At 49.6% G+C, this 20,536-nt stretch overlaps 1 protein-coding gene across 1 annotated transcript in view; it reads right to left on the bottom strand.

Moving 5' to 3' along the window:
* Positions 1 to 1,573: 1,573 nt before the first annotated feature.
* The window catches only part of AP2B1 (adaptor related protein complex 2 subunit beta 1), a 78,926-nt gene continuing 59,963 nt past the window's right edge, over positions 1,574 to 20,536 (bottom strand). Inside the window, exons 19-22 of the mRNA XM_061470464.1 lie at positions 13,779 to 13,863; positions 12,983 to 13,069; positions 4,794 to 4,948; positions 1,574 to 3,785 (exon numbers count right to left, since the gene is read on the bottom strand). Of these exons, the coding sequence (XP_061326448.1) occupies positions 3,711 to 3,785; positions 4,794 to 4,948; positions 12,983 to 13,069; positions 13,779 to 13,863 (402 nt within the window). The 3' untranslated portion in view covers positions 1,574 to 3,710. The remainder of the gene's footprint in view (positions 3,786 to 4,793; positions 4,949 to 12,982; positions 13,070 to 13,778; positions 13,864 to 20,536) is intronic.

Here is a 20,536-nt window from a genome sequence, read left to right on the forward strand (position 1 = left end):
CCTGGAACATTGCTGGGAAAGGGCAGGGATCGCGGCTGCACAGGAACCCTCCCGCACAATCCAGGCTCCAGCCTCGGGCTATTTTTAGCAGCTCCCTCCGAGATGCTCTTCGCTCGCAGGTTTATGTGTGAAATTTAATATAGGAGGCAAGGGGGAGGGAGCGGGGCTGGATCCCGGATCCCGGCACATCCCCACTGGCTGCGAGCTTCATCCGACGCAAACCTAAACCCATCCATCAAAGAGCTCCCGTGTCCCGGCACGTGGTCGGCCCGAAAATCCTCTCCCCGTGCTGCATCATGAGCTCGGGGATCTGCTGGCACCCGGTGCTGGCCCTTAGCACATGTACCAGCATGGAGCAGGATGGGTGCAAGGAGCAGCAGGGGGTGGGGGAGCCCATTCAGCACAGCATCTTCATCCAGAGCACGCAGGGGTCCCTGCCCCACAGCGTGGGCCTCAGGAAGGGTGAAGGCCCCATCCATCCCTGTGGCAGTTGCCAGCTCAGAGAGCTCTGGTGGCCCCTGAGCTCCCAGCACCACAGGCTCATGCTGTTAATGAAGCAAACCCAGTGTGCAAGGTACTGGTGTGTCCCTGTTTACAGGCCACGCGCCTGCTGCAAACCCAGAGCACCAGGAAAGACCAATCCCTGCCCAAGGAACCTCTGCAGAACAGGGAAGGAGGCAAAACCCTTTCCCTTTGCCATGGGATGTGAAGGGGACAGCAGCCAGCTCAGCACAGACCTCAGCATCTTTCACCAGCTTTAACTGGGCCAAATGCTGCCCCAGGCTCAGCCCCAGCCCCACAGCAAGGAGCAGCCCCACAGTGGGCAATGACCACCCCATCCCACCCCAGGCACACAAGGGGATGCATGAAGGGACACAGCACCACCAGTGACCCCAAACCAGCCTCTCACTGCTGCTACAGACATACACCAGCTTCTAACACAAAACCATCCCAACACAGAGCACCCTCGGCCTCATCTCCAAGTGCCACAAAGGCAAGGCTGGGCAGGGCAAGGGATGCAGCTGCTCTGCTGCTTGTGGTGTCCCATTTCTGGCCAGAGGTTTTGCAGCCTGAGGCAGCACCAGCGATGGAAAAACTCTCTGGAAAACACCAGCACCAGGCCAGAGCAGTCCAAATGCATCACCGACTGTCCTGAGTCCATCGTTTCACTGCAGGGAAAGCTGGTCCATTACACACAGCCCACCTGGGGCCCAGCAAGGGCTAAATGGGTACATCCATCTCCTGCTCCCTGTCAGAGGCCCTCTGTGACAAGGTGCCAGTGCCCCCTGCAAGCAAGTGCCCTTTTCCTGCTGCCTTTTGAGATGCAAAGAGAGCAGCAGCCAGAGGCAGAGGATCGAGGATGACTGCAACCTCCTCGCCCTGAAAGCCCCTGTTTCTGGGGGGGTGTCTCCATAGAAATGGCTGCTGCAGTGAGGGCGAAAGGCTCCAGGGAGCAAACAGCCTCCTTCTCACGGAACGCAGCCCTCAGCCCTGCCTGCTCCCACAGGCAGTGCCAAAAGCACAGGACTTGGGTCCTCGTCCCAGCCCCACAGAGCCACGCGCAGCCACAGCATCGTGGAAATGAGTTTATTGACACGGAGGGCAGGTAAAGCCTGAAGAGCAACACAACTACGCGGCCAACGCTTGGATGAGCAGCGCGGTGGGAGAGGGCAACCACCGAGGGAGCCCAGGCTCTGCCCTGCAGTGCAGACACCCATGCATGCACCCAAAAAGCTGGGAAATCAGACAAGAGAAGGGGGTGCTCAGCAACCCCTCCTTGCATCAAAGCTACACCCTCCTCCCTGCCCCAACACGGCACCACACTCGGTGCCACCGGTGCTTCCGTACTTGCTCTGTGAATGACTGCTGCAGGATGCTCTGCAAATCACCTCCAGCACACACAGGCAGGGGCTCAAGGGCTGGATTGCTCCAGCCCTGCCCTACTTTTCCCCCAGCCAGAGCACAGGGGTTCCTAACACAGGGACATCACCTTCCTCGGGGTCCTGCAGCTCCAACCGGAGCTCCTCAGCTCTCTGTTGGAGCCTCTTCCAGGGCACTGTAGCCTTTTCCCTGCACTGACTTCCTGGTTGCAGACAATGCCAAAGCCCTGATGGACTATCTCCCACCATAAAACATGTATGGACTTCGAACGTGGCATCTAAAAAGGCAACATGGGGGTTGCTATGCGTAGGAGGCTTTGCTTGCTGGGGAGTAGATGGCATCAATGCATGCTGGGGAGGGCAAAGCCACTCTGGTTAGTGATACAAGCAGGACAAGCTATGGATGGAGCAAGGACATGCAAGAGGCTTTGCTTTCACTGCTGTTGCTGCAGCCCTTAGTGGTTGCAATGTGGCAAGTCCACAGGCATGGACTGGAAAGGGAAGCAGTCTTGGCCTTAAGGAGAGATTGGAAAAGAGGGACCAGGTCATGGGGCTGCTCAGGACACGGGGTGAGAGCAGGAACCAAAACAGCCTCTGTGCTCCTGTGTGTCTCTGGGCACAAAGAGCCAAGCTGCACATGGAAGAAACACTTCCACCATCTGCTGGACTCTCAGCCCAGCCTGAAGGCCCCAGGCAGGCAGGGAGCAAACACCATAAGCCCAAAGCATCTCCCATCACACCATGGCCTGGGTTTTGGGGGACGGCACAGGGAGAAGGAGCTCCGGTCCCTTTGGCACCCGAGACACTGCCAGCAGCCACCCCCCTGTGCAGGGGCACAGTTGGATTTACCACCACGAGCCTCAGGGGTTAGCGCAGCGCTGGGTGAAGGTGGCACAGCTCAGAGGACAGCTGAGAAGGCAGTTTGGCCATAGCAGGCACGGAAAGCACAAGAAGAGGGGCTGCAGATGGGTGAGGATGCAGAGAGCATACCTGGAGCCTTTTGCTCTCAGAGTGGGCTCTTTTCCTTCATTTCATCCACCGCTGGCCTGGTACCAAGCCAGGTCTGCAGCTTCTCCCCACACAAAAGCAGCCTCACTTCTCCAATCAGCAGCTAATGAGCCAGGGAGATGGCTGGAGTGAAAACACCATCAAAAGCAGAGCTGAAGCTGTGAGTGTAGTAAAAAACCCCTCTATAAGGCTCCATCCGCCTCCACGGACCAAACTGATGGCTCTGTTCCTAATGCCCCGAGGCTGCGCTCACCCTGCTAGAGCCTGACATCCCTGCAAAGCTCCCCCACTACTTCCTTGGAATGACCTTCCCTTTAAGCCAATTCCAATAGAAAAAACTCAAAAAACCAACCCAAAAGTATAAAAATAGAAAATAAAGTGCAGTGTTAACGTTTTCGACACTTTTCACCTTGTTTTAATGAGCCGACGGATGGGTTTCTGCTTGTCTCTTTTTCCCCAATGAGTTTACAAAACCGGAATGCCTACGCCTAAAGCCATTTAGAAAACACTGGACATTGGCACAAGATGGAGAAGCCCACGAGAACGGACAAGGAGTGAGGGGCGAGGGGGACGTGGGAGTAGTCGAAGCAGTGGTTACAAACTCCATGGACGCTAAAAATACCAAAGGGGTTTGTTCCCTATCATCGTTAGCACGTGGATACTAATTGCTACCTTGAATCAGTGCCTTTGACTGACATCCTACACATGAATACAGCTGCTTCCAGTTAAGAGTGCTTTCCCCTGCGCTAGTGGTGAAGGAGGATCTGGGCACCCCTTTCTCCCGGCCTCCTTCCGCAGGGTGAGGCACAGGCTGATCTCCTGTTAGTTCTTCAAGATGGCATCGTAGGCCTGGTAGATGTACTGGGACACTTCGGGAGCTCGGCATTTCAGGGAGAGCTGCAAAGAGGAGAGGAGAGGTTAGCGGTGGTGCAAGGGGAGGCAGGAGCTTCCTACCGTCTCCAGGAAGGCAACTGGAAACATCTGACCTACAGCATGGGTTGCACGCACCATGGACGTGGCTGATGGCAGTCAACCTGAATATTTCTACTTCGTCACCAAACTGCCTTTTCAGAGCTTGCTACAAGCAAGAGGAGGCACATGAAAGCAAACTCCCACTGTGGGCTTCCCAAACTCCTTAACAAATGTATGCGCCTCTGCACGCATGAAGGAAGGAGATGACGCCCCAAATCTGAGACAAGGGACTCGCTTGCTCTCATGCCATAAGTCACAGCACTAAACCTGGGGGCTCACTCCTGATGGACACAAAGCTGGCTGCTGTCAGCCCTCTCTAAGGCAAGGGTCAGGCCGAGACCAGGTTTGCAGCATCAATCCTTGTGCAAACACTTTAAATCACCTTCCAACGCTCGCTCCCACCCAGGTTCTCAGACCATGGGTTTTTCTGGAAACCCCTGGAACAGCTTCCAACAGGAGCTAAATCCTTTAACACCAGGATGCTCAGACATGCAGGTGCCCGGAACAGAGAGCACCTTTGCACCAGCCCCAGGCTGATGCCAGCACAAGGCCAAAGAGGCTGTGACATCCAGACAGCCGGTCTGCGCTGCGGGAACATGGCAGGGCATAAATATGTCCTTGTTTGTGAGAGGGGGAAGGGCATCCTGGCAATGCTTCCTCGCTAATGTCTCTTGGCTTTATCTCTGGGTAACCTTGGCAAGTAGCTGCTCATTGCTGAGCGGGCATTATCCCAGCTCACTGGTAACAGAGCAGTGGAATCCTGTTGTTTCTCACTTGTTTTTCCCCAGTTCCGTGGGCATTCCTAACCTCCCCCCGTCAATTAACAGGATCTCCCCAACAAAACACACACACCAGGAGAAATCACTCTGTGTGTGATGCGAGTTAGAAAGATCCCAGCCTGCCCCATGTGCCCACTGCAGCCCAGCACCTCACCGTGTAGTTTGGGTTCCCCGGTTGAATGCGAAGCTCAGCCAAGATCCAGATGCCGTTGGTGAGTTTCAGGGACTGGTAGAGCATGTCCTGACCCTCCACGTTCCTCTTGGCAATGGTGTAGACATTGTTATTCTGCAGTTTGCTGGAGACAGTGTCTTCAGAGAGACGGAGGAAAAACACATCTGTTAATTCAGATTCATCATGGGCAGAGACAGGAGAGCCCAGAGGAGCAATCCCAGGATGCAAGTGCACAAGGAAACGCTGACTTTTGTCCCAGGGTTTTCCCTGGGGACAGGAGCAGACATGACACAAGGAGAAAAAAATTCCAGTTCATTCCTTTCAGGCTGTTAACCCTTGTGATGGATTGGCCCATCGTGCAGGGCTTTCACTTACTGCTCATTGCTCCGGGATGCTCAGGATTTACTGCCTTTATCAGTGTGAGTCTGCAGCTCAGAGGGTGGAAGAACTCTGCTTTATCTATAGCCCCCAACCAGCCCCAGGCAAGGGAACCTGGAGGTAGCCAGAAGATGAAGACAGAGAAGAACAAAGATCACTGCCTGAGGCTCACTTGGGAACCTGGTTCTAAGGTCCTGTGTCCCAACCATGACAGCTCCCTCCTGCTTCCCCCATGCACAGACACTTCTGACCAAACCAGTGTCCCACCAGGTAGTAAAAATCCTTCCCTTTCATTTTGAAGCCATTACTTGAAAGTGTAAAAACCCACAGACATCTGCCTCTAGACAGCACAGGACTGTGATACAGCTTTTAAGACCTCAGCACTCCCAGATGTGTGATTTCACCTGGAGGCCTGCATGGATGGAAGCATGACATGTTATTTCTACGGGGCCTTTCAAAGAAACAAGGACCCGGGCAAATATGCAGAGCACAAAGACCCAAATCAGTGGCCTCTGGCTGCCAAGGGGCAGCTTCGCAACATGGCATAGAGCAAACCTCAGTCTCTGGATGCCAGTAAGAGGGGCACATTCCCACTCTGGACTCCCCCCATGGCAAGCATCACTGGCAAATTCTCATCCCTAGTGTCCGACAGGAGAAACTGAACTCATTCAAGCTCTCTGCTAGGGCAGGATGGAATGCCCTGTCTGTGCTGGGCCATTATCAGGAGGTTGTGCACTTCTGAAAGCAAGCAAGCGGGAGAAGTGGCCCTAAACCAATCTGTGCTGAAAGCCAAGAGATTGGGAATGTGGGATCCATTTCAAGGAGCACGAGGAGCAAGACAGCAGCAGAGAAGCAGCACAAAGTGACCGTGCAGCTCTAATCCATCCCTGCACCTAACACCACCAAGATCTGCCAGCATCAGTGCTAGATTTGAGAATGGACACGAGTCTGTGCAAGTACAGGGAAGGACGAGAGAGGGAACATGTGCCAGGGAATGGTAGAAGCAGGAAAGAAAGAGCCTTGTGAATCTACACACTGATGCAGAGACTTGGACCCACTGCTTCTCCCCAGGGCAGTGTTGATAACCAGAGCTGCAGAGCAGCTCCACAGGCAGCCTGGACCCTTTGCCTGCAGCTGGGCTGAACCTCTTTGGTCCCCAGGCTTCAGAGCAGCCACATGCAGGTCGAGGAGGGTTCAGGCATCCAGCTACCCAGATACACTCAGATTTAGGTTTTCTCTCTTCCCCAGTTACTATGGAAACTGGCAGATATAAGTAACTGATGAGATCCTTTGCTTAAAAACCCTCATTCCCTCTGTCTCCTCCTCCCACCTCTACTCCTCCTCTATACAACAAACTCATCCAGATTTGGGAAATGGGGAATGCAGAGCAGTCCTCTGCTCGCACAGAGCATGGCTGCGAGAGACATCACACGCCAGGGATAAAGCCCAAGATCCCATCTCTTTGTGTCCCCCCAGCCAACGAGAGCAGCCTCCAGGGCTTTTAAAAGGCAGGGTTTTCAACAAGGACTGGCTCAGAGACTACATCCTCGTTTGCAAGGGATGGTGGTATTAACTGTGATTTTGTTTGCCCAGTTTTAACAGGCTGTGGTTAAACCTTACCAGTCTGAAGTCTCTCTGGACACATATCCTGGAAGTGGAACTGCTGGAAAGGGTTTCGGGCTTTCTCCAGTCATCCTTAGACCTGCTGGCAGCCATCTACCTATCCACTGTCACAGCAAAGGCATTCCCCAGGGAGCACGGGTGCAGGTTGGAAGCAAGGCTGCAACTGGGAAGCTGTAATTCTGGCAGCTGTGGAGCTGCTACCCCATTACACATCAGAGGAAGGGAGTGCTCCTGCTGCCCAGGGAGCTGTGCTCTGGGGGCACAGTGGGCGAGATGGGGCTGCAGAGCAACTACCCTTATGCCAGTCTTCAACTGACGGCACCTCCTGCACTTAAACAGCCTTGCCTTTGCTGGAGAGCAGATTTCCAAACAGGGACATGCTTGTAGGGGGATACAGGGAGGGAAACTGAGGCAAGACACTCCTAGGGAAGCCTGTTTTCCACCTCCCTGTCTGACCTCAGTTACTCTCTGAAGAGTGCAAGAAACCCTACCAAAACATACCCTGTCTCAAGCAGGCACCCACAGCAATGGTGAGCAGGCTCAAGTTCTGATGCTTGGCTTGCCTGGCTCCTCCTGCTCCTCTCTCAGCACAGTTGTGGGGACTGGTGAGACCCTACCCCTTCTTGCTCCCATCCCTCCTGTGCTCCCAGAGTGTCAGGATTCGGGATTTTGGAGATGGGGCAGAGTTGCTAAGCAACAGTGCCAGGCTGTGCCTGGCTGAAGGCAGGACTGCTAATGCCATGTGACAGCACAGCCTTTAAAAGATAAATACATTTAAAAAGGCAGATATTTGCTGGGAGCAGAGCACTGAGCCCAGCTCTGCTGCTCCCTCAGTGAGAGCACAGCACCCACCGGAGCCCTGCTCAGTGCACAACACAGGCAGAAGGAGGGCTGAGCCGTGCTGCTATGTGTGCCCCCCCGACACATGGGGTCTGGTGACTGCAAACCAGAGCCACCTGAGTGCTCCTGCAAGTCAGCACAGTCTATGCCTGACCTTGTTAAGCAACTTTCTGCAGGGCTGCTTCTTTTGGCCCAAGGCTTGTTCTCAGAGCCTTCTTGAAGAACAATGTAAGGATACAGAAAGACTTCCCCATCCCCAAGGCCAGGGAAGCCTCTAACATCAGTCCATCTTTTAGGGTTGGTTTTTGGTTCTTTTCCTTTTCTTCTGCTTTTTAAACACACTTCTTTCCCTTTTCTTCTGCTTTTTAAACACACTTCTTTCCCTTGCCTCAGCCCAACAAGTGAACAGCACACATGGAAACACAGGCACATAGGGAAGAAAGCTGGACAAGGGCTACTCCTTTGCACTGAACTAATCCAGTTCTTTCCAACAGCACTCTCCTTCTGGGTAAAGCAAAGGACATGCTTAAATCCTCTACCCCTGCAACTTAAGAAGTTCACTTCAAACTCAAAGAGCCGAGATGCCCAGCTGGCAACAACAGTTTTCCCAGAGGACTCGCACAACTCAGGAGCAACACCACCAATACAGCTTCTTTTGAACTTGGGCCTTTGTGGTGTTCTGCACAAGCCCTGGATACGAGGAAGTAACATTTAATGACTATATTTTACGCTGTGGTAGCTGGAAACATCCCCATGGCATTCCCAGCAACAACTGAACGGTTCTGAGCATCCAGCCAAGAGCTGCATTAAAACACCAAATGCATTTGCAGACTCTGATCTAGTGGGGAGGCACTCTGGTCAATATTATGACAGTACACTCATTTCCAAGACATGGAATATACACGAGTTCTATAATTTATTAAACGATCAGGTTACTAGATTTGCACATCCAGAATAAGATTATACCAGAGAAGCTTGTGTATGATTATCCCTCGGGTTCCAGCAAGAATATCCAATTTCTCTTTGTTCTAGCATTAGCAAATTACTTGGGGAACCAAAGTGACCGCTGCGTTCCAATAAAGCCATAATGAATTCCAAACACTAATAACTGTTGTTTCACACCAAACTGTGGGGCAGAACAAGCAAACCCAAAGCTCTCAGAGCTACTGAAGAGCACAGCAACTAATTGCCCCTCCTGTCAGCTCATCCTCTTTCACTCCATGGGTTTGGGTAAGCAGGATTTAGAGAAAGGAAAACATTAAGTTAATCTGGTTTGTGTACTTTAACTTAACAGTCCTTTCAGATTCAATCAGACTTAGCATGTGCAAACAGGCAAAGCGAGCTCTAACGCGTGCTCAGACGCAGGGGAAACCTCACTTGGCACAGTGACACCAACTGCACCCAGATTATTGGGGATATAACAGTCTAGGGATCTATTTTCACGCACTAGATTCTTTTATTTTCATTAAGCCCACCCCAATTCAATTAACAGCACTGGATTCATAAGAGATGAGCATGTTTGGGTAGAGCCCTGACCTTGTGTTTCCATTAGAAGTTCTATTGCTGAAGATGGTTTGCTCCATGGAACTATCACAACCTCTTCCTAAGAGGCAGACACATGAAAGAGCTCCAGTGAATTCAAGATGTACAGTGCATCCTAAGTGCACCCTGACCCCATGATATATAATTCCAGAGAGACTTGTTCCTCCACAGCCATCCAGCTCCAACCCTAAAGAACAGCCTCAGACCACTGCCAGCTCTCACTGGTGGGAACCTGAGTCCCAGTAAGCACTCCTCTCTCACTGAGTCACTGGGAACTGTGGGAATACCTTCAAGGGTTCAGGATTTGCTTTCTGTTTGGAAACCAAAATGCTGGAGGCTGGGATCAAGAGTGGAGAGCCCTCACCATTGAAAGGCCCCAGAGCCTGGTACCTTAGGCTTCAGCCTGCAGCAGCCAAGGTTTTCTGGTTGTTCTGTGCCCTGCTACAGGGTGAGCTGCCAGGGACTGGAGCTTTCTCTGCCACCCTCATTGCAAACCATCAAAGCTTGAGTCAACCCTATTTGGCTCGGCTTGCGGGCACAGGATGGATCTTTTACCTGCAAAGGCCTGGGACACTGATTCACAGACAAGCATCTCCACTGATGGACTGTGTTTATCTCCTTTTTGCTTGAAGGAACAAAGGAAGGAATCTGGGCAAAAGCCTGCAGTACACACAGGAGGTGCTGTAAGGTGACTGCTGCACCGTGACAGACAGCTCTGGGTGCACATGAAACATACAAGCTGCTTTTTTTGACAGCTAAAATCCCTGTTCCAAGCCCCTTTCACTTTGGTCTAAAGAAAAAGGAATTCAAATTCCAGTTTCTCCATTGAATAAATCAGCATCCCCCGTTCAGCTGCTCAGCAGGGCCTCCTGCGTGTCTACACGTAACTTCAGCCCCACTTCTCACATGGCACACGAACAGCACAGATCTGAGCACTCAGGAAAGCAAAGGCTCTTTACAGTTAGAAAAGCAGGCACTGAGGGTGCAGGGACCACACTTCTGCTCAGCCCTCTGCCCAGGAGCAGACACATGTCGCCTGGCACTCTGTCTACCCATCACCTGCGGCTGCCACGCAGCTCTGTTGCAGTGGCTGGCAGAGCTGCAATCAGGGCACATCAGCTGGGAGCAGAGGTATTTTCAGCTCCCAGCTTAATTCACGTCACTGAGCTGGAATCAGACTGAAGCATGAATGGTGTGCTGCGTCCTCGAGCCTCGACTCGCCACCAAGTGGGTGGGCTCACGCTCAGCATGAATTAGTTATCCCAGTGGATACGAGAGCAGGGATAAGGACTCGCACGGTGGCTGCACACCTCTGCAGAGCTGGCAGTGCTTGGAAGCTCTCTGCCTGTGCTGAAGGGCTGCAAAAACCCAGCGTCTCCCAAGGTCTAGTCAGGAGCCATTGAAATCTGGAGGCTTTGTTCTGCGCAGCTCTGCCACGGCAGCCCTTGTGTGCACCTTGTTTTATGTGCTGATGGGAGAGCTGCACGTGGTGGTATTTCATCAGTGAACAACAGAACTGCCACCAGCCCAAGTTGAGAGCTTTATTCTGGTTAAGCATCTCCTACGAGACAGTCTTTTGAAAATGAACCAGTCTTTCCTCCACAAAGATGAAAGATTTTATACCCAGAGTTACTATTCTGGGAAGAAAGGAGATGTCTTAAGATTATTTTTACTGGATTTAAGTGATCAAGACTGTGAATCTTGAAAGACTATTGCCCTACTGCAGCACACGGCCAGACACGCATCCTTGCTCTGGTATAAACTTGCAGCAAGATGGATTCAACTGTCAACACAGCTCATCCAGGTTGTCTGTGCCTCTGCCCTGCTGTGCACCACCAGCCACCTGCCACACTGAGAAGTCTCCATCCCTGAGGATGCTGGGAGCCCAGCACTCCATGGGGTTTGGGGTGACCCCTTTTCAGGCAAGGTTTGATGCTCTTAGGATGGTCCGTACTAGGGGAGGTTACACTTACATGAAATCAAGGTAAGCAGCAGACTCAGGCAGGGTTGCACTAGGGACTAAGATAAAGCACACAAGACCTTCCTAGTTTTCCCTCCTGCAAGGTATTGGCCTGCTCTGTGCCAAAGCCCAGGTGGTCAAGGAAGGAAATGGACACGTAGCTGCAAAAGGGAGGAGATGTCTGCAGCGGAAACACAAACCCAAAAGCCTCAGCAGATGGAAGTGTTTGAAATCTGTTTATGAGACATGACCCACTTTCTCTCATACATAAGCCAGAGAGGCTGGCAGGTCCTGCACGCCCCCGAGCATCCCGAGTGATGGACTGTGCTCAGGAGAGGCACTGCATCCAGGGCTCTTGCTAAAGCACTGAGAGAAGCCTCTTCCCACCCGAGTCCTGGCAATGGCTGCGGATAGCACTGCAGAGAAACCACCCGGCATTCCTGTGCTCTCCCTGCGAGCTAGTAACACATTCTCCACTGAGCATCACCAGTTCAGGCAGGCCTGGGCAAACAGCCTGGTCTTGAGCAGGCAAACCCTCCCCGAATGGTCTCAGAGGGAGAAGGGGGCTCAGGCCAGGCTGCAGGATCACAGTGCTCATCTTCCCAGCCATGCACACCCCCTTCTCTCCCTCCCAGTTACACCCTCCACTAGCCAGCACTGCAAGAGCCCAGTGCCAAACACTGCAAGTCACCAACAATTCTGATTTGAGATCCAAAGAGGCTCAGAGGGCACAGGCAGAGCATGGCTGGGGCAGGAGGCACTACCAGCAGCTGCACTGCGGTGCAGGGGAGAAGCTATGCCAAGCTCGTCAGAAGAAGAGAGGACTGGGGGAGGCGCAGAGGTTGTTCTCATTTGAAACCCCACAGTGAAATCAAGTCATAAGGTCCTCCAACAGCTGCTATTTTTTCCCCTCTCGCAGGGCTCCATCTTTTATATTCCAAAATAGTAATAATTACGAGTACAAAGAGACCCATAGTTTCTGTCTGCAATTGAAGCAAGAGGATATTTATCGTGTAATAGACAGGAGCAAATGAAAAGGTTACGGGGTTTGTAATCAATAGGGACAGGTTTTTTTCCTCTGTGATACAGAGCAGCTTTTGGTAGAATCACTTGGCTCCTGCCCAGAACCTCTTGAACGGGAACAAAGCTGCTACACTGGCCCCATTCCACTTTTTTACACTCCCTCATCCTTCAGCAGTAGTAAGGTCATACGTACAAGCAGGATGATCAGAGGCAACTAAACAGCTAAGCACAGGGGTGAACAGGACAGAGTATGATCAAAACACATCAATATATCAGCTGACAACAGCAGACCAAAGCTCTTCTTGTCCTCCATACATGTCAAACCATTTTCTAGTCTTTCACAACAGAAAGAACAAAGCAGATGCTAAATGGCGAAGTGACTGGCCCAGGATTATGCAGCAGGTTAAAGTCAGGGCTGGAACACACAGCAGCAGGACAGGACTGCTGAACAGCCCCAGCACCATATTCAGGCCTATTTAAATGAGCAGCTTTGCAGGGAAGCAAAGTATAAAAGAGGAAACAAGAATACAAGGGTCCAGAATGAAAGGGAAAAAGAAACAGGTAAAATCTAAAACCAGCATCTAAAGGACATCTAAAAGGATTTTAGATACTCTTTTATAGGGACCCAGCTAAAGTTTTTGCCTGAAACAAGCCCTAGGATCCAAGGCTGTTCTCTTCATAAGCCAAAGCTGTTCTGTTCAGAAGTGCAATACCCATCTATCCATTAGCCATAGCTATTAACAAGGTGATGTCTAGTGACCACATATCAAAAGTGCTCCCAGCGTGGCAGAATTAAGCTACTCACCAGCATTCAGGTGACAGTCTTTAATCTGGAACTGAAGCTCGTTTTCATTTGGAATATCCTTCCATGTTGCAAGGAAGACCTGGCGCTCTAGAAACAAGACAGACAATGAGCCCTCCTGGATCCTCACAGGACTGGAGCACTCATTAATTCACCATAGAATGTTACAAGGTAGACACACAAAAAGAGGTTTTGGTCACATTTTGTCCTGTCATGGAAAGGTCCAGAATTTGCTCCTATAACAACCTCAGTCTCACTGTAAGAGCAGCAAAGCTTGGATGGATTTTGAAACCCTCAAAGCAGAGGCAGTCTTTACCATATGAACTGTGTATGAACAGGGAACAGACAGGGTTTGACAAAAAGAAAGGAGATGCACACATTTAGGATGACATCAGTGAAAGCTGCTTTTTCCCCAGCCACTTCAAACAACTTAATATAGGTGATGAGGAATACATTAATTATAGTGGAAGTGGTATGGAGGCAAATTCTAGACCCATTTAAGTGGATCAAAACCTCAACACCCCAAACCATAAAAGCCCAAAACAAAACAAACACCCTCAAGGAAAATAGATTCACCCCTTATTTGGCAGACAGAACCAGAGCAGAGGACCCAGAGCAGAGTTCCTGTGACTACTGGAGCTGCAGCACAATGGGGCCAGGCTACCAAACCAGATCAATTCAGGCTGCTGAGAAGCACCAGTATGAAGGTCATGGCCAAGCACACATGAATCTCAGCTAGCCAGGTGCTGCAAGCACAGTCTGGCTGGAGGATGCTGACCACAGATCTAAAGGCACTCACCCATTTTGCCATCCTCTACAAAAAGCACGTTGAGAGGAATTAAGCAGCTGAAGTAAAAGACGTCAATGTTGTTTTTCACAGCCACCTGTTACAGAAGGAAACAAGGGGTTAATGTGGCTCTGTCAGCTGGAAGTCCAAAGGGATCCCAAGATTTCGAGCAGCCTCATCGCCTTCCCATGCACCCTGCAGTGCTCTCTCTCAGCAGAGGCCAGCTCTGAACGTTGAGATTATCTGGAGAGATGTTATTGAGCTTCTGGTTAGTTTCAGACAAGGCTCAGTCCCACCACTCTGCTCACCCCATTTTCACTAAAAGCTGCTCAATCCTCTCCTGTGAGCTTCTCAGCACGCTGCTTCAGAGCCAATTGCACTGATGGAGTCACAGCCAGCACCTCTGCTCTTTCCTGCTCTTCTTCAGCCTCTCCTTCCCTGTGCTTCTTCCACCTCTGAGGTATGTTCATACCTCTCAGCTGCACACAGCTACTATCATGTCTGTCATACTGCACATGAGCTTCCCCACCACCCTCTTTGCCACCTCACTCTTGCAAGTCCCCTGCTCCAATCCCCTATGCATTCTTTATTTTCACCCCCATTTCTTCATTTTCCACCTCCTTGATTAGTCTTGTCTCAGTCCACACTTTCCAGAGAGCTTGAAGTGGGTCCACTGCCTGCACCTTCCTTGCAGCATCTCCTAAGTCTCCTGCCTTTACATGAGTGAAAGTGATGCAGTGAATGCGTGCTGGGTGTTGATTCCTGGAAGAAAGCCCTGCTACAGAGCAATCAGGGCAGGTAAAAAAAGATCACTTGACAGAAGACTTAATTCTCAGTGTCACTGAACTCCACCAGCCAGGGAGATTCACTGGAATGCCTTTTATCACACATGCTTGCCACGTTACCCACTAATCTCTCCTAAAACAGAGAGCAACCTTACGTTCACTTTTCCCCAGGCTGAGAGCTGATGGTTCAGCAGGAGCAGCCTGGAGGTCTGAGAAAGTGCACTGTCATAATATAGCACAGGAAAAGGGAGCTCTGGGCTTTATTTCTATGCCTCTCACGCTCTCCTCACATCCTCCCACACAGCCATAGCCTGCCATGGGAATAGAGTTCAGCAGACACCTGCCATTGCTTGCAATGAGTGAAACTTCGCCTGTAAGAGACTGAGAATGGAAGTTGTGTGGGGAGCCCTGAATTTCAGGAGCTGTTTGAGCTCTTACTTCCTTTGAAAAACCCCAGAAGGAGTTCTCCAACTTGTCAGCCAGCTGAAACACAAACCACACCATGCTAAATGCTGAGCCAAAGAAATAAATCTGCTGCTACAAAAGAGGTGTGCCAAGACAAACTCCAGTCACATTAATAATTACATATATTAGTGCCCTGCTGAGAAATTCTATTATCTATAGGAGCAGGTTTAGAAAGACATCCCCAAATGTCTGTAAAACCAGCTGCAGATAGAGAAGGGAGGGGAATAAACCAGGGAATTCAAACCCAAGTCAGCTGATTAGACATGCATGCAAGCCAGAGGATAAGTGGTAGGAGATCAAGCTCCTGAACAAACCCTTATAGCACTTGGGAAGGCCCCTGAAGGACAAAGAACAGCAGAAAGGCAGTTGTGATAGTCTGTGGGGCTCCTGCTTTCAGCCATCACTAAAGGTAGTAGCTTATATTTAATTCCCCCAGTGCAAACCAGCTTAAGGAAGGATTAATTTAAAGCCATCTAAAACCATGTAAATGATGGAGCAACCTAGGAAAAAAAAAGGGAAACTGTCCTCTGAAACAGGGAGCTGTAATGTGCTTTGACTGCTGGAGTTGTACCTGCAAGTTGGAGTGTCCAGTGTTTGAGCTATAGGCTCCAAAGCCAGAGGGGTAAAAGCAGATTTGGTGGATGGATGGACTTAAGTGATTCACCTCTGCAAAATGTGATCAGACAGGCTGAGCAGCCAAAAATGCACCTCTCAGTCTGGGAGGGGAGGGCTGGGGGAGACAGCAGTGTAGCCATTCCATAGCTATGCTCGGATGTAAGGCATGGAGATGAGCCAGAAGAGGGAAAATCTGGGCTAAACACCTGGGAAAACTCAGTAGTGAGAATTACTAAGCAGCACAAAATACTCTTGAGGAAGAGAGGAGCTCCAGTACTTGGAGTATTTAAAATCAACCTTGACAATGCTCTCAGTAAGAGGATCTGTAGAAAAACAACAAAGCATAGCAGGCACTACACTGTGTGACCCAAGATTTTTTCCAACTCTGATTTAATGATTAATTGCCTTGCCTTAGAATTAGCTTTTGTAGCTAATTGTTGTTGCCATACAACAACAGTTTCTTACAAGAGGGGCTGGAAAGCAGAGCTTTCTCTTCAGTCACGGTTCTAGAGGCACACTCCAAATTAATATGCTAACCCTGTCCCTGCAGTTATAAGGATGCTATAAAAAGGTATCTGCTGACCTGCTTCTCAACTCTGCAGAAACATACTGAGTAAGCTGCTTTGGCTATACTCTGGAGAGCTACCCAATTAAGATGCTCTGAAATGCAATTTCTCCCCAGCAAAGAAAAGCAAGCCACATGCCAGCCTTCCTCCCAGACTGCATCATCATTGGGTTCAGGAATGACATCACGTGTCACCTTGCAAGTGTCTGTAATGATGCAGAAGCCAGCTGTTACAAATAACACTTGCAAATGGGAAAGGGAAAAGCTACAGTCTCCTTAAACCTACAGCACTAGGACAAAACTAGTAAGCTTTTCATTCATCACCACATACTGCCCCTCAACAGCCAGGCATGCACTGTTAATTCTGTGATCCCCAAGACAAAGCACCTGCAGATACCTGGATGGGCAAACTTGCAGCAAGGGGAAAGCTAAGAGGCCCTACCAGCTGGTAACAGTTTACCAAGGTCATGCTTTAACCTCTGCACTGTCACATGGGGAGCATCCAATGCCATCTGAGAGGCTACAAAAGCACCTGCAGGCAGACAGCACATCCACAGCACTGCCTGTGAGAAACTGAGTAGCTAATAACAGTGACTTGCCAAAAAAATCGGTGCTCCTCAGATGGGAACATCAGCCTGAGACAATCAATGGCATTTCAAGTGATACCAGTAGCTGAAACCTCTCTCCAGGTTGGACTTCTTGTAAGGAACCTCCACTTGCATTCAATAAACCCTCCAGTCCAGACTAACTTTGCCTGTCTCTGCAGCATTAACCTGCTGACCTGGCCATGAACTATTAAATCTTTAGCTTGACCTTCAGCTTCAGACATTTGAGAGCTGAAACGGAAGCATTTCCAACAAAAAATGGCTTTCCATCTGTGAGCCTTCTGAAAGGAGGAACAAAATATTACTACCTTGTGAATTTAGTCATGCAGACTACAAAGCTGCTGAGGGATAAAAGTCAAAAGGTGCCAGATTTTCATGTGATGCTTCACTGTTAAAGAGGTGTGAGCACCGGGTTCCCAATCACTTACATCTTGTTCATGATCTGCCTAGAGGAAGCAGCACTTCTAGAAATAATCCCTGGGACACACTTGCTCATCTTGCAGCATGAGCACCCTTCTGTTGTCCTTTCTTGCGGTGCAACCCTCCGATAGCCAACACATGGTATTTTGGGGTAGAGGTACCTCATGAGTTATTTTCTTCAACAGTGTGGGTTTCTGATGCTTTAAATCCCAGACTTCAGCATAAGAAGTGACTTTCAAAGTCAAGTCTGAAAGCAACACAGATGCTTTCCATCAGCAGCAAGCACACAACATACCCACTTGGAATCCCATTAGCACCTACACTAAATTAAGGATTTACTTCAAGTTGGGTTTTGCTTTAGAGCCTGGTAACAGCCAAACTGTTAAGGAGAGAACAACTCTCCTCTGCAGAGACTTTTCTACCTCTGCTAGCACGAAGGCATGGTTTATTCTGTGACAGTTTGCTGTTCTGGCTGTCAGATGCCCCCAGGGAGTGCTAGCTACTTCAGTTTGTTTGACTGGTAGATTCCTCAGGATCTGGGGGGTGCTTGACAGTCGCTGCTCTACCTAAAGGCAGGAGTATTAAGCCTGGGCAGTGGTGCTGTGCACAGACAGCAAGGGTGGGTGCTGAGCCTGCCATCTCCAGGCATGCTGCTTACGTCAATGGTCAGGGAACAGTGAGTTACTGGGAGGGTTATGCTCCCATGTGTGCCTGGCTGTACTCGAGGTTCAAAATGTACACTCTTATCAAATGTGCTGCACCATGTGGCAGACCTACCCTTCAGCAGCAAGCTAACAGCCTTCCACAGCTGAGCTAGGAACTGGCCGCAGATGCCAAGCTGTGATCCAAGTCCTTCATTCAGGGTGCTCCCAGGAGGGCTCTCTGCTGGAATCAGACCCTTACAAGTAGAGCCTGTTAAAAAGCAACCTAGGCAACAAACCCAAGAAAACACCTTCCACATCTAGCTACCCAAGGCTGCTCTGTGGTGGTTGGTCCAGTCATTCTGACTCCGCTCACACACAGGCTGATAGCGTGCCATTTATTAAGTAGGCTCTGAAGGGAGAATATCTGCTGGCTGGACTCACTGCTCACGCCTGTTCTCAGCCTTGCTTTTATGGAGAGATGACTGTGTGGAATCTGTTTCCAAGTACTGAGAGCTCTGTATTTGTGACCTGAGGTACATTAACACTTCTGATGAATGAAAGCTCCAGGGGTTCTGCATTGCAAGTGAAACACTGAAGAGTGGAGGAGCGCAGGTGATGAGTTACAGCAGAACTGAGCATGGAAGAGGAAATACGATATTGCAACAGCAAGACTGATCTTTTCTCAATGAAGAAACTGCAACTTCATCTGCCTTTATAAAAGGTTTTGCCAACCTCACTGGAAGAAATAAGTGTTCACACTGCTAGCAGCAAGGGAGAGGTCTGTGTATCCAAGTGTCACTTTGGAGGAAAAAGCGCAGCTGGCAGATCCTTCCCTTTCAATACTCACCAGATCATTTTACAGGCATTTTGGAAAACTGAAGCTCTGCTTCTTTCAGTTGCATGCTCAGTAGCTGCAACAAAGAGCCCTGCCAGTTGACAGCAGGTAATGCTGGGGAATGTAACACATTGATTGTCAGTTCTGAATGTGGATCCCAAGAGAATGGCAATGCTCCAGGCTCAGACTCGACACTGCTCTGGGAGTCCCTGAGGCTTGTTTTCAATTGTATTGTCTCCTGCAAGTGGTTACCACCTCACAGAATTGATTATCGTATTTGTGCCATGACAGGCCAGGCCTGAGCTCTGAAGCTCTCACAACAGGCTGGGTCCTCACCCATTTCCAGGGTCAAGGGAGCAATTCTCATGTACCCAAATGAACAAATAGGGTATTCCGATTTCACAACCCTTGAAAGACCATTTATTAGGAGCAGAGGTTTTCTTTAGCATAGAAAGGCTCTCATTCCAGGCATTTTCTTATTCCAAATTTGACTCAAAGTATCTGGAAGGAGTTAATGCTCCTCACCAATGCAAATGCCTATTTCAGAACCCATTTTCCTCCTTGCCACCATGTGTGTGAGAGCTCAAGGTCTCAAAGATACCTCACCCACCGCATCTGTTTCACTAGGTACAACCCTGACTACATGTCATCAGAGGGGTATCACTGCTTTGATTGTCAAAAGGCAACTACAGGACCCTGTACAACTAATAGTCATCGCCTTGGCTATCAGATACAGAGCTCAATGCAGCCTCTTGTACACCTTGGGCAAGAACTTGTTATCATTTACTAGCGCTGCGCTCTGCAGAGACAGCTCTGGGCAGGGGAACCACAGCACCTACAAGTGCCAAGTAGCCTCTGAAGGGCTGACAGGGCACTGCAAGAGCATCCCCAAGCAGAATTTAGCAGTGCACAAATAACTAAGTCAGATTTTCTTTAGCAACTGGTGCACTCCAAAGGCATCCATCAGCAGCTTTTAAATCTGCAAGAGGCAAAAAATGATGAGCCAGAAAGCAGAGGCTGGAGTCCATTCAGCCCCCTACAGTGCTCTGTCCAGTCTAACTCTACCCTCTGAATAAATCATTGCTTGATTGGGGCTTGAATCTGAGTTAACAGGTCCAGAAAATGATCATCTCTACTTTAGGATGGGAGGGAGAAGCCTGGCATTCAGCCTCACAAGATGCAAGGTGACTGGTGAACAGAAGACTTCTGTTATATTTTACCCAAGAAAGCCTCTGAAGATATTTCAGTCTTCCTCATCTTCTTGTAAAATGGCCCTTTGTTAACTTGCCACGTATTTCAGTCTCTTTCCATGATTACAAATGTTAAGATTAAACCAGCTGTACTGGGCAAAAAAGTAGAAATGGTAATAAAAATAACCTGAACAAGACTTGAATTCATTACTTTTGAAATAGTTGCCTAAGGACGTACAACTAGGCTTTGAAGTTTCTAATTTACATGACAAAAGTTGAAAGCTATCAGTTTAGCTACTTCAGGAGTTATTTTTCTTGTTACTAGAACAACAAAAACCCCACCAGAACAGATGAACATAAGGTCCTGAGGTTCAAACCAGCCCTGCATCTACTTCAATGTTCCCCAGCTCAGAAAAACCACATTAAGCAAATTCAACTTGATGAGTGTTTTGGTTCTTCAATGAATACAGGAACATTTGTATTCTCTACTCCTATATTATGCTATAAATTGTTCCCTAAGTAGGTCACCAAAACGATTTCTGAATGTTTTAAGATAGATAATTCCTACGTGAACTCACAAAACAAAACCAGAGCCTTGGCTGTCAGGGCAATGACAGATCTCCATCAAACCCACTGCTGTCAAAAA

The sequence above is a fragment of the Pezoporus flaviventris genome, unplaced genomic scaffold, assembly GCF_033815535.1.
Source record: "Pezoporus flaviventris isolate CSIRO_AGI_PZ_B2104156 unplaced genomic scaffold, CSIRO_AGI_Pfla_v1 ptg000063l, whole genome shotgun sequence".
NCBI lineage: Eukaryota > Metazoa > Chordata > Aves > Psittaciformes > Psittacidae > Pezoporus > Pezoporus flaviventris.